Source organism: Plectropomus leopardus, chromosome 4, assembly GCF_026936395.1.
Source record: "Plectropomus leopardus strain MGB_pleo_1.0 chromosome 4, ASM2693639v1, whole genome shotgun sequence".
Classification (NCBI taxonomy): domain Eukaryota; kingdom Metazoa; phylum Chordata; class Actinopteri; order Perciformes; family Serranidae; genus Plectropomus; species Plectropomus leopardus.
This window is the reverse complement of record NC_142179.1, coordinates 382,501-395,000: the sequence shown is the minus strand read 5'-3', so window position 1 is coordinate 395,000 and position 12,500 is coordinate 382,501. Positions and strand designations below refer to the sequence as shown.

General features: G+C 40.0%; 2 protein-coding genes across 6 annotated transcripts in view; both read right to left on the bottom strand.

Annotated features, from left to right (window-relative positions):
- tti2 (TELO2 interacting protein 2) overlaps nucleotides 1–6,608 on the bottom strand; it is a 14,342-nt gene extending 7,734 nt beyond the window's left edge. For both annotated transcript variants that reach the window (XM_088076101.1, XM_088076100.1), the window contains exons 1-5: nucleotides 6,424–6,608; nucleotides 4,278–4,761; nucleotides 3,190–3,386; nucleotides 2,812–2,869; nucleotides 1,786–1,914 (exon numbers count right to left, since the gene is read on the bottom strand). In XM_088076101.1, coding sequence (XP_087932227.1) covers nucleotides 1,786–1,914; nucleotides 2,812–2,869; nucleotides 3,190–3,386; nucleotides 4,278–4,760 — 867 coding nt within the window. In that variant the 5' untranslated portion in view covers nucleotide 4,761; nucleotides 6,424–6,608. The remainder of the gene's footprint in view (nucleotides 1–1,785; nucleotides 1,915–2,811; nucleotides 2,870–3,189; nucleotides 3,387–4,277; nucleotides 4,762–6,423) is intronic.
- Nucleotides 6,609–10,828: 4,220 nt separating this feature from the next.
- The window catches only part of slc18a1 (solute carrier family 18 member A1), an 18,016-nt gene continuing 16,344 nt past the window's right edge, over nucleotides 10,829–12,500 (bottom strand). For all 4 annotated transcript variants that reach the window (XM_088076082.1, XM_088076085.1, XM_088076084.1 and 1 more), the window contains one exon: nucleotides 10,829–12,438. In XM_088076082.1, the coding sequence (XP_087932208.1) occupies nucleotides 12,328–12,438 (111 nt within the window). In that variant the 3' untranslated portion in view covers nucleotides 10,829–12,327. The remainder of the gene's footprint in view (nucleotides 12,439–12,500) is intronic.

The window sequence follows — 12,500 nt, the reverse complement described above, 5'->3', positions numbered from 1 at the left end:
ATCATCACCATCATCACCACCATCACAACCATCATCACCATCATCACCATCACCATCATCACCACCATCATCATCATCATCACCACCATCATCACCATCACCACCATCACCACCATCATCACCATCATCATCACTAGGGCACTAGGGCGACGCGTCAACATAATCAACACACGTTATGTTAATACATCGATTTCTGCAGCATGCATCGACGCGTCGCAAGGAGTCCAGTCAGTTTTATTTGATAGTGGAGGCGAGATTCAAAATAATGGCGGTAGAAGGTCGCGTCAAGCAGAATCACAGCATCAGCGCAACTAGGACCCACAACACAGGTGTAGCTTCGGACAGGACCACAGCAACAGCAAAACCAAGACCGCGATCAGGGCGAGCCGGAGGTACAGTGTCAGTGCAGCCACAGCACGAGCACAACCAAAGACGGGATCACAACACCTGCACAGCTATCACTACGATCAGGCGCAGCCGAGGTTGCAGCCAGGATCCAAGACAACTAGGAAACCGCCGATTAAACCTATGTCAGCCTAACTAGGAGCTGGTCTAATTATAAACTTTATCAAAGAGGAAGGTCTTAAGTCTACCCTTAAAAGTGGAGATGGTGTCTGCCGCCCTGACCGAAACTGGAAGATGGTTCCATTAAAGAGGAGCGTGGTGGCTGAAGGCTCTGGTTCCCATCCTACTTTAGGAGAATTTGGGAAGCGCAGTGATCTTGAGGGTTGGTAAGGAACTATGAGCTGTGACAGATAGGATGGAGCCTGACTATTTAGAGCTTTGTAAGTAAGGACGAGGATTTTAAATTCAATCCTGGATTTCACAGGGAGCCAGTGCAGAGAAGCTAAAACAGGAGAAATATGATCCCTTTTCTTGGTTCCCGTTAAAACACGAGCAGCAGCGTTCTGCACCAGTTGGAGAGACCTAAGAGATTTGTTGGGGCAACCAAATAAAAGGGAATTACAGTAATCCAGCCTAGAGGTGACAAATACGTGTAGTAATTTTTCAGCAGCTGTTTGGGATAGGATATGTCTTTTGCGATGTTACGCAAGTGAAAGAAAGCCGTCCTTGAAGTTTGTTTTATATGGGAGGCAAAGGATAAATCTTTAAAAAAAAAAGACACATACACACACACACTCTAAATATAACTAAGAGGTTCCTTGCAGTTGTATAGAGGTCAAGGTAATGCCATCTCTTGAAATTTCATCATAAGAAAAGGAGTTTCTGAGGTGTTTGGGGCCAAGAACAATAACTTCAGATTTGTCTGAATTTAACATCAGGAAATTACGGCTCATCCAGTGATCACATTTTATGAAGTCTAGATAACTGATCAATTTCATCTGGTTTCTTGGATAGATATAATTGAGTATCATCAGCATAACAATGGAGACTGCGACAAAAGAAACAAAAGCCCTCTGACTGTGTCTCTGTGGACAGAATCCCATCAGTTGCTCATACAATGCATTTTATTTTGAAATATTTACAGGGCGGGGCTGTCGGCTGTGCGGGAGCTGCACGACTTCATAAATGAGAGGAATTTGTGCTTGTAAATATGACAATACAGCACTCATAGCAGCAGCAGCGACGCAGCAGCAACGTAACAAAAACGCTGCATGTGTGAACACCACACGCATGAAACACGCTGCTGCTCGGCGAGGCTGACATGACGCGCTGTGTGAAACGGGCCTAACATGAACGTGACTGACGGACGGACAGACAACACGAAACATAAAAAAATCAATGAAACAGGTTCTGTGTGTGTGTTTGTGTGTGTTTTCTCACCGTGTTGAGCACAATGTGGTGCAAACAGCGGACTCCCAGAATGCAGTTCTGTGGTCTGTAGTGGTCGTTGAGGAGGAGGGAGGGGGGGAGGAGGCGGGACAGGTGAGGGGAGAGAGAGGGCCGAGTCACCTGCACACACACACACAGAGTGAGAAATATAACACCTGTGTGTGACATCTCACAAATGCCAGTGAAGCCGTTCAGGTTTCAATGAAAAACAAGGAGAAAGATGAATAAAAAACTGCAGTTGAGTACAAAAACCTTCAACTATTTGGATAAAAGTTTCGTTTTTCAGGGCCGAGTGTCTTTTTCTGAGCACCAGAAACTTTTTTCAGCTATCTCCACGAAGTCAGAGTGCATACGGATGCCTAAAAAAGAGCTTTTTTTCAGAGCACTCTTGAATTTTTCGGGAGGTTTTCTGCAGTCGCTGTGAGCACTAGAACTTCTAGATTAACCCTTTCAAGTCAGAGCAAACAGGATGAATTTCCCTCCAAAACATGGGAAGAAGGCATTGAGCAATTTCCCAAAGAAAGTACCAAAAATCATTAAAGAAATTATTTTAAAAATAAATTAATTAAAAAGACAATGACCTACAAATATGCAAAAGAAAAAATAAGGAGAAAACAATTTTTTAAAAAAATAGATAAAATAGATTTTTTCTTCTGCAACATAATTTGAAATATATAATAAGAAAAAAAATGTTTTCTGGACATTATTCCCTATTTTTTGTGAGTATCTAATAATCTTATTTTCACCCCAGCAAGTTTCAGGTCATTTTCTTGTCAACTGGCGGGCGAGATTTGGAAGGCATGTTTTCTTTAAAAATCACCAAGTTTAAAAAAATAAAATAAGCAAATCATTGCCAAAAAGATTAAAAGAGATTGCCAAAAAGAACAAAATTATGTTTTGTATTCATTTTTTATTCTGTTGCCATGACGACATCCAGCTTCCCGCTGTCCTTAAAATGAACTGTGTATGTTTGTTTTTTATTAAATCTTGAGTGACATCATCACTGAACAAACTGACCTGCAGGAGCGTCCACGCAAACACCAACTTTACTGCTTCACAGCGCTCCCACGAGTCCCTGCAACACACACACACACACACACACACACACACACACACACACACACACACACACACACACTTGTGAGGACTCATTGAAACGTTTTCATACTTTAATCTAAATGTAACCTTAAAAACAAGAGTTACGCTGCAGAAGCGTCACTGCGACCGTTTAAAACCGAAACTGGTGTCAGACAAACAGAAAAACAAACACAAAATCTAACAGCAAAACAACAACAACAATCAGCTGATCAGTTGTAAACACACAGGAAGTAACAGGAAGTAAGGACGGCATCTCCTGCAGGAGGACACACAGAATCGATCTGATCTCAGACTCACTTTGTCAGCTGAGGCTGCAGGACGTCCAGGACTCCTCCCAGAATCCCTCTGCTCCTCCCCCCCTCGTCCTCCCCTTCGTCCTGACTCCTGTCCCCCATCAACAGGTGGGCGGAGTCTCTCCAGCCCCCCGCCCTCTGCAGTGCCTCCTGCAGCCTCTGAGCCGCCGCTCTGGACGAGCAGCTGCTCCACGCCTGGTCCTAAAATCGAAAATTGGAAGTAATTTATTGATCCCCAGGAGGAAAATGTGATTTTTTTCAGTCGCACTGAAGTAAAACAGAGAGAATTATAGAAAGTATCACTAAGAAGTATTTAAGTAATAAGTCAAAATATATATCAAATAAAAATACTTGCATTAAGCTTCAACCTCACATCTGTATGTACAATATTAAAATGTACAATCGACAAGGCAGCTTTATTTGTACAGCACAATACAGTACAATAAATTTCTGAATTATTTTAAAATAGAAAAATTGCCATTAAAAATAGCAAAAGTACAGACAAGAGGTACAAAGATAAAACAATTATTTAAAATGATAAAAAAAAAAACAGTTTTAAAATAAGTATGTAGTCAATAGTCAATAATGCTATCTATCTGAAAATGTACAGCACACTTCCAATTTTGATGTTGCATCTTGTACTGAGATTATATTAAAATGTTTAACTTAATCTTTAATCTTTCCCCAATTTCTCAGTTTTGAGATCAATAAAGTATATCTATCTATCTATCTATCTAATAAGTTTAGTATGCTGAGTGTGTAAAAAAATAAGAATGTGTGTATTACTCCACACTGCAATGTACAAACTAGTACGTAGTTAGAAATATTAAAAATGTGTGCATTATAATACAGTGTGCAACACATTATGGACATAAGTAGAAATGAGAACAAAAAATAAATACAGTGTGGGCATCATATGACAGATATACATTAAAAGATGGTGCGAATGAATTAGGAATATTACACGCTTGAATAACTGCAGTGACGCCGTAAAACCGGCTGAACCCGGTTTGTCGTCATGTCACACGTTGTTTTAAAAGTTGCCTCAGTCAAAGCGTGACATCGCCCGTACCGTTTCATTAGTCAACTCACCTGAAAATGAGTGACGGCGAACACACAAATGGGTGGAGCCACAGCCAGCAACACACCAGTCTGACCGCCTACGTTTCCCAGAGTTCCCAGCAGGGCAATGAGGGCGGAGCTTACTGCTGCGGCTCGGCTCGGGACGCTCTGATAGGCTGCTGCCGGCAGAGAGCCGCTGTCTACTTCACAGAGCGGCAGAGCCGCACAGCCAATCAGAGCGCTCACCAGAGAGCCGTACGCCACATGAAGATATGCCCATTCTCCATCGTGATTGGCTGAGAACAACCAATCAGTATCTGCTGTTTGAAAGAGCCGCTCCACACGACCAATCAGAGAGCTCGTTTCAGAGTTGGACGACGAACAAATCAGCTTCTCCTGCAGCCGCGAGAGGAGCTCTGTGATTGGAGGAAGAGCAGGAGGGGGGAGGGGCTTCTCTGAGGAGGAGGAGGAGGAGGAGAGATGAAGGTCATGAAGTAAAGAGGAGAGCTCCATACTGAAGGAGGAGGAGGAGGAGGAGGAGGAGGAGGAGGAGGAGGAGGAGAGAAGAAAAACAGAAAAATATTAACATTTAAAAACCATAAATCATATCATCTTCACAGACTTTTTAACATTTTAATTTTCATGCATCATTGTGAGCTGAAAGTGATTCTTACATTCTCTAATTGCAAAAATGTGCAGCCAAAATACCCCAAAAAAATTCATCTAAAAACAGCGTCACTGTCACACAAACCTGGCATCTAAAGGGTTAAAAAATGCAAAAATTTATGAATATTTGATTTTTAGGATTAAGACTGCTGTTAGTATAAAAATAAACTCAATGGAAGTAGAAAATAATATTAATGTATAATATCTGTACAGCCTGATTTTGTGTGCAGAGCGGTGTGAGTGTGAGTATTTGACACGGCACAAAAACACACAAACAAAAATAAAAATAATCTATAAGAATCAATGTTGCTGCTAATCACGGACATATGGCAGGCTGTGATAATTCTTTTTTTCATCTAAAAACATAGTGGCATCACGACAAAAACCTGGTGTTTAAAGTTAAATTTAAAATATCAAGAAAAAAATCTGAAAATATAAATTAAAATAATCTGAAAATTAATGAATATTTTATATTTATGATTAGGAGTGATGTTGGTTAAAAGTCAATGAAAGTAGAAAAAATATTAATGTATAATATTCTTTATAGCCGGATTTCGAAAAGCACATTTTGTGCGCAGAACGATACGAGTGTGTGTGTGTGTGATATTAAAGAGGCTATAAAGGGTTAAAATAGTTTAGTGAGAGTTGTTTATTTCTGCAGCGGATGTGCCTGGTTTCAGTGGATTCACTGGTTTCACTGGTCTCACTGGTGTGGTGTATAATTTGGTGGCCGACCTTTAAAACAACTATAAACTCAGTCGTCGCTGTGAATCCTGAATAAACGGACCTGCGCTCACTTTACTCGCCTTTCCTAAATTCTCGTGTTCTGAAGTTTTGTTTTATAAGAAAAACCAGCGTCTCTCCCAGATTCTGGACCAAAGTTCATTTCAGGAGAGCAAATATGATCTGAGAGCTGTTTCTATGGTTACTGTACAAAAACCCACACAGGTACTAAAAGGAGGTGTGTTTGTATTATTAGGGTCAAATTACGGAATAATGCAAATAGTTTTTTGTGTTTTTTAAAGGTTTGTGCAGAAATATCTGAAGGTTACAAGTGTGAACACGTTTGAGCCTAGTTTAAGCCTTTTGTTTCTGTCTGTTCAGTCTCTCTCTCTCTCTCTCTCTCACACACACACACACACACACACACACACACACACGCTGCTGTACTTTATACTGCATATACTGTTATACTGAATATACTGAAGTGTTAATTAAACCGCGGCGGAATAAAATACTACCAGTACTACAGTTAGCTCCTAAGCTAAGCAGAGTGAAGCTAACGGCTAACGCTAGCCTTCAGAAACTCGAAGACAAACATCTGAACAAACATCAAAGCTTGAACAAACAAACAAACAAACAAACAAACAAACAAACAAACACGCCTCAGTTTACAGGCTGTAAACAGGAACACACAAACTCTGGCCCGGCTCTTTAACTGTGACGGACCGTTAGCCGTTAGCTGTTAGCTTCAAATGTCCAAACTTTTCACCGAAACGTTGAAACTGACCTGAAGTCTGAAGTTTCAGTCGAACATCCAGCAGCTGCGTCTCTTCTTCAGCGACGACAACAAACACAACAAACAAAATGATAATTATTAACTTTCATTCAACGCGTTTTTCTCTCCGATCAGTTTCGCGGCAAACAGCTCGAAGCTTCCGGAAGTGTTACAGGGCCGAACAATGTGTTCACATAAATACCTCCGGCTAGGTACGCGAAGGGTTCCGCCCCCCTTTTTTAATGTATATATGTTCAAGGTAGATTAATTTAAACAAAAAAACATGAAAATCAAAAATACCCCTTAAATGTTTATTCATTTATGTTTCTGATCATTCCTTTTGTTTTCCTTCTTTCTTTTTTTTTACTTTATTGAACAAATTACGTTAATCTTTTCGACAGCAAGAATACCCAAAATGAAGAATTCAAACAAAAACGCCATGGGGTTGAGGTTAAAAAACTAATTTAAAAAAAGAAAAAATCAACAAAAAGCACATTTACGGCACATGCAGCGTGTCGTTATTGCTCTCAGCTCAGGGACCAGCTGGCTGGAAGACTTTAGGAAACCTAAGATTCAGTGAAAACTAAAAACATTGATTTATTTTTGTGTCTTAAAAATGACATTTTGTCATTTAAAAAATAAAAAGCACAATGACGTAACTTCTTCAGAGGTTTGAGGAAGAGCTCAGAGTTCCTGTTGAGACGCGTCGAACGGATCAGAGAGAGAAAAATCAAACAGTCAGACTGACGGACGAACATCAGACACGCTGCAGGCGGTTTGTGGTGTTTGTGGCGACATTAACAGCAGATTTAAACGCATTTAAATCTGATTTATTTCTCCTGTTTACCATCAATCAGCAGCTGAAAAGCTCCTTTTACCTGTTTACACACACACACACACACACCACATCAGAGCGGGAACACACACCTTTGATCACACACACACACACACACACAAAGATTAGCTGCGTTTATTCAGATTTCAAAGCCGGAGGAAACGTTTTGAAGCTGCTGTCAGAGGATGTTAACCACACACAGTCATATTAAACAAACACACACACACACACACACACACACACACACACACACACACACACAGGGGTTATAATAGCTTTTAATTTTCAATCAGTTTTAATTTCATTAAAGTCTGTCAAGCCCATCTGACTTAAAATGTTTTGAAAACCTGGTAACCTTGTAAAAGTAAAGTAAATATATCTATAGCTCTTATTTTATGTTTATTCTAACTCTTAAAATTAAATTTGCCATAAAATCTCTACAGAAAAAAAATTGCCAATTTTTTTTGACAAACAAGCACCAATTTTAATTTTTGTTTAAAGAAACAAAAATCAACAAAAATTTTGAAAGAAAAAAAACAAAATGTTTTCCTTAAACGTGTCAAAAAGTTTTTCACTTAACCGCTTTGTCCAGGAGCTCCTCCCCCTCTGCAGGATTTATTTATTTATTTAACAGGGACACAGCATATTGATAAACATCAAAATAAAATACAAATAAATAAAATACAACAGTAAATACGCTGGAGTTAACACGACTGCTACTTTACACCTGTAGACCCCCCAAAAAAACAATACAACAAAAATCAGCCGCCAGATAACGGACAATGTTACTGACATGTGACGTCATTGTTATTGTTTACAAACATAACAGGGACAATCAATGACTGTTATTGACATGTGACGTCATTGTTTTTGTTTACAAACAGCTGCTGACATGTATGTCACATGTCACACTGAAGGCCCACGCTGTTGTGTTAAACCTCCTTAGTTTCTGTGATGCCGGCATGCTGTCTAAAATCCCATGGCGCCGCCACTGACTGGTTCTGTAAGGATGGGATGTCACAGAGACTCTGTGGAGACGCTCTGTGGAGACGCTCTGTGGAGACGCTCTGTGGAGACGCTCTGTGGAGACGCTCTGTGGAGACGCTCTGTGGAGACGCTCTGTGGAGACGCTCTGTGGATCTCAAAAAACTGGAGCCAAATCACTGACGGCAGACTCGTCCTGTCTGATGTTACAGAGTTTGTATCCCAGTTGCTCCTGTGTGTGTGTGTGTGTGTGTGTGTGTGTGTGTGTGTGTGTGTGTGTGTGTGTGTGTGTGTGTTGTGTCTCTGAGAGCTTTTCATCCACTTCCTGTTTACTTTTCCACCTGACGGAGCTTCTGTCCATCCTGTCGTCATTTTCTCTGACGAACAAACGAGCCGCCAGGAAATTAAAGAGCAGATAAGAAGTATGTGAACACACACACACACAGAGAAACACACACACAGAAACACACACACACACACACACACACACACACACAGAAACACACACACAAACACACACAGACGCACACACACACACACACAGAGAAACACACACACAAACACACACAGACGCACACACACACTTAGAGAGAGAGAAACACACACACAGTAACACACACACAAACAAACACAGACGCACACACAGAGAGAGAAACACACACACAAACACACACAGATGCACACACACACACAGAGAGAGAGAAACACACACACAGAAACACACACAAACACACAGACGCACACACAAAAACACACACACACACACATGGAAACACACACAAGCTGATTTACACTTGGATGCTTCTGTTGTTCTGTTCTGACATTTTAACGTGAACATCGAGTCCTTGTGAGCACAAACACACACACACACACACATACAAAAACACACACACTCACGCACACGTGAACATACACACACACACAGAAACAAATACACACAAACACACACACTCATGCACACAGAAACACATACAGATGCACACACAAACACACACACACACAGAGTGGAACAGCTGTTGTCATGGTAACAGCAGGTTTTAATGGTGACAGGTCAGAGGTCAGAGGTCAGACTTAGCAACAGTTTCACATCTCAACACAAAAAAAAGATTCAGTGTTTTTTCAGACGATCTCACATCACCATGGAAACCTCCTTAGTAATCCATCAACTAAGTAAAGCTAAAACCCCTTAAAATAAATAAGGCATTTATCAAAAAGTGGAGAAAAACATATGATTTTTTGTATTTTTCACATTAAACAACCTCCAGATCTGAACTGCTTGCGCTCTGACACGACGACTGCGGGCTCCGCGTGCGTTCAGGCACTTCGTTTTTTTGGTTTTAATCCACAAACGGAAACGCTGAAACTCTGTTTATTGTTTTTTTACGTTTTAAACGTCAAACTAAAAAAAGTAAAAACCGACCCATTTTTCTGTTTTTGTCGTCAGAACTTTAAAAAAAAAAACAAAACAATTTTTCAAATTCAGGTTTTCAATTTCCTGTTTTGAATCGAAGTAGGAGAAGATATATCAAAATAAATGTAAAATATATAAATGTTTTTTCTGTTTTTTGATTCTGACAACAATGATTCGAATCGAAAACACTGAACCCACTGTATTTCAGTTTTTCCGTTGGTGGTTTAAAACCCAAAAACGAGCTGCCTGAACGGACTCATCGCACAGCTGCATGTTTACTTTTGTTCAAATAAGAAAATGAATTTAAGACGTTTGACACTTAAAGACATCATAAACAATAATAACGTAATAATAATAATCAAATCCATCGACTCTGACGGTGAAACATGAATCGGCTCAGAGCGTCAGAAGCTCTCTGGGTGGGGCCTGACGGTGGTGCGAGCGGAGCCGGAAATTTGGGTAAATTTGGGGCGAGAACAGCAGCCGTAGCAACAGTAACTAGGGGTGGACAGATTATCGGCCTGGCTGATTATAGAAGGCGTCGCATGATGTCACAGCACGCGGTCACGCCCACCGAGCGGCAGAAAGACGAGTTCGCTTGAACGCCGTAAAAACACAAAAATCTTAAGTATCAAAAGTAGAAGTAAATTACACATATATTTACACGAGTCAATTTACGGAGATTATCAGCTGATTATCTGATGTGATTTTATCATTTTTCTGATTATCAGTTTGTTTTTAAACCTCACGGCTGATTAAATCATTCGAAAATGCGTCTCGGCTTTGTACACCTTCAGGTTTTGCATCGTGTATTTTCCCGGCGTCAACATCAGGTAAATATAAATGTCAGGAGAAAGCATTTCTGGCCACGTCAGTGTCCGTGGACCGCTGGCTCTACGGTAAGTCGTGAGGATCATAGTGGAGTCCAGCTGCTCGTAACCCTGCGGGAAAATATTTGGGCGTAAAAAAGGAAAACCAGAAACCAAGCTAGTTTGCTCAGAGTTCAAAGGGTTAATCTGAGCAGATAATCGTTTGTTTTCTCTCCCAGTTTTGCTGTTTCCACTGATAAACTTAGAGCTCACATTATATTTTATGTATTTTATTTCCCATCTCATGTTTATCCGTATTTAATCTTATTCGTATTATCAGGACGGTTTTTCTATTCTGATGTGATTTTTACATGCAGGTTTTATTTTGTCTTCTTGTCTTTTTGTCTTTTTGTCCTCTTGTCTTCTTGTCTTTTTGTCTTTTTGTCTTTTTGTCCTCTTGTCTTCTTGTCTTTTTGTCTTCTTGTCTTCTTGTCTTTTTGTCTTTTTGTCTTTTTGTCTTCTTGTCTTTTTGTCTTTTTGTCTTCTTGTCTTCTTGTCTTCTTGTCCTCTTGTCTTCTTGTCTTCTTGTCTTTTTGTCTTTTTGTCCTCTTGTCTTTTTGTCTTCTTGTCTTCTTGTCTTCTTGTCTTTTTGTCTTCTTGTCTTCTTGTCTTCTTGTCTTCTTGTCTTTTTGTCTTCTTGTCCTCTTGTCCTCTTGTCTTCTTGTCTTCTTGTCTTCTTGTCTTTTTGTCCTCTTGTCCTCTTGTCCTCTTGTCTTCTTGTCTTCTTGTCTTTTTGTCTGTCTTTTAAAGCACGTTGGGCTAAATTTGTTGTGTGAAGCTGCGACACAAATAAAGTTTATTATCATTATTATTATGATGATAAAGTCTAACAGGTTGACGGATGTCTTGCCGCTCAGTCCGTCTGAGGGCGGCGTGCTCCGGGGGGAAGTGACATCAGTGCGTGACATCAGCGCGTACACTCTACTTGGGCAAATATTTGGCATTTTGCCAATTATCTGTATCAGTGTTTTTTTTTAATGATTGCTGATTAAATTGATAAATTGAAAAGGTGAAGGACGCTGGAGAAGGTGTGAGGCAGTAAATGTTGATCATAAATGTGTATTTTGGCTTTTGGCTTTGAAATTGGATAAAATTTTGGATAAATGTTGAAAGGGCCTCGTTATACCCACACGTGTACTGTGTGTTTTGGTGTTGTTACAGGGAGCACGACAGATATTTACTAACGTGTGATTCATCAGTGCACTTTGTACTTTAAAATATATATATATATATATTTATATATATATATATACATATATATATATAATAATTTTAGTATGTCGCTGATTTGTTTGCTGTGTATTTGAGATTTTGTACAGTGTCTTTGACTTCCTTTTAAAGTGCTTTATAAATATAATATATTATTATTATTATTATTATCATCATTATTATTATTATTATTATTATACAGTGTGTAAAAAAGCCATCACAACAGGAACGGCTGAATATTGTGAATGAAATGTATCGTACGGCATTTTTAACTAATAAGGGTCCAAGAAGAGCAGTGTGTCTACATGTTTACGTGTTTACGTGTTTACATGTTTACGTGTTAAATGTTTACATGTCAACAATGCAATGAGAGACCGAACCACCGAATACGCCGTGCTGCGTTCAGACAACTTTCACCAGCTGTTTAACCCTTTGGAGTCAGTCTGTTCTGAGTGTTTGACGACAGGAAGTCTGATGATGGAGGTTTGGAGACAACTTCACGACATGGAAATCAGGTGTGTGTGTGTGTGTGTGTGTGTGTGTGTGTGTGTGTGTGTGTGTGTGTGTGTGTGTGTGTGTGTGTGTGTGTGTGTGTGTGTGTGTGTGTGTCACTCCTCCGTCTCCTCTTCTTCGCTGTAGTCGCTCAGAGGAAACTCACGACTCTCCTTCTGTGTGTTGTAGCTTTTCCTGTGCATCACACACTCCTGGTCGATGATCGCCTGCAACACACACACACACACACGTTGAATCAGTGTGTAATCTGTGTGTAATTGAGAGTTTA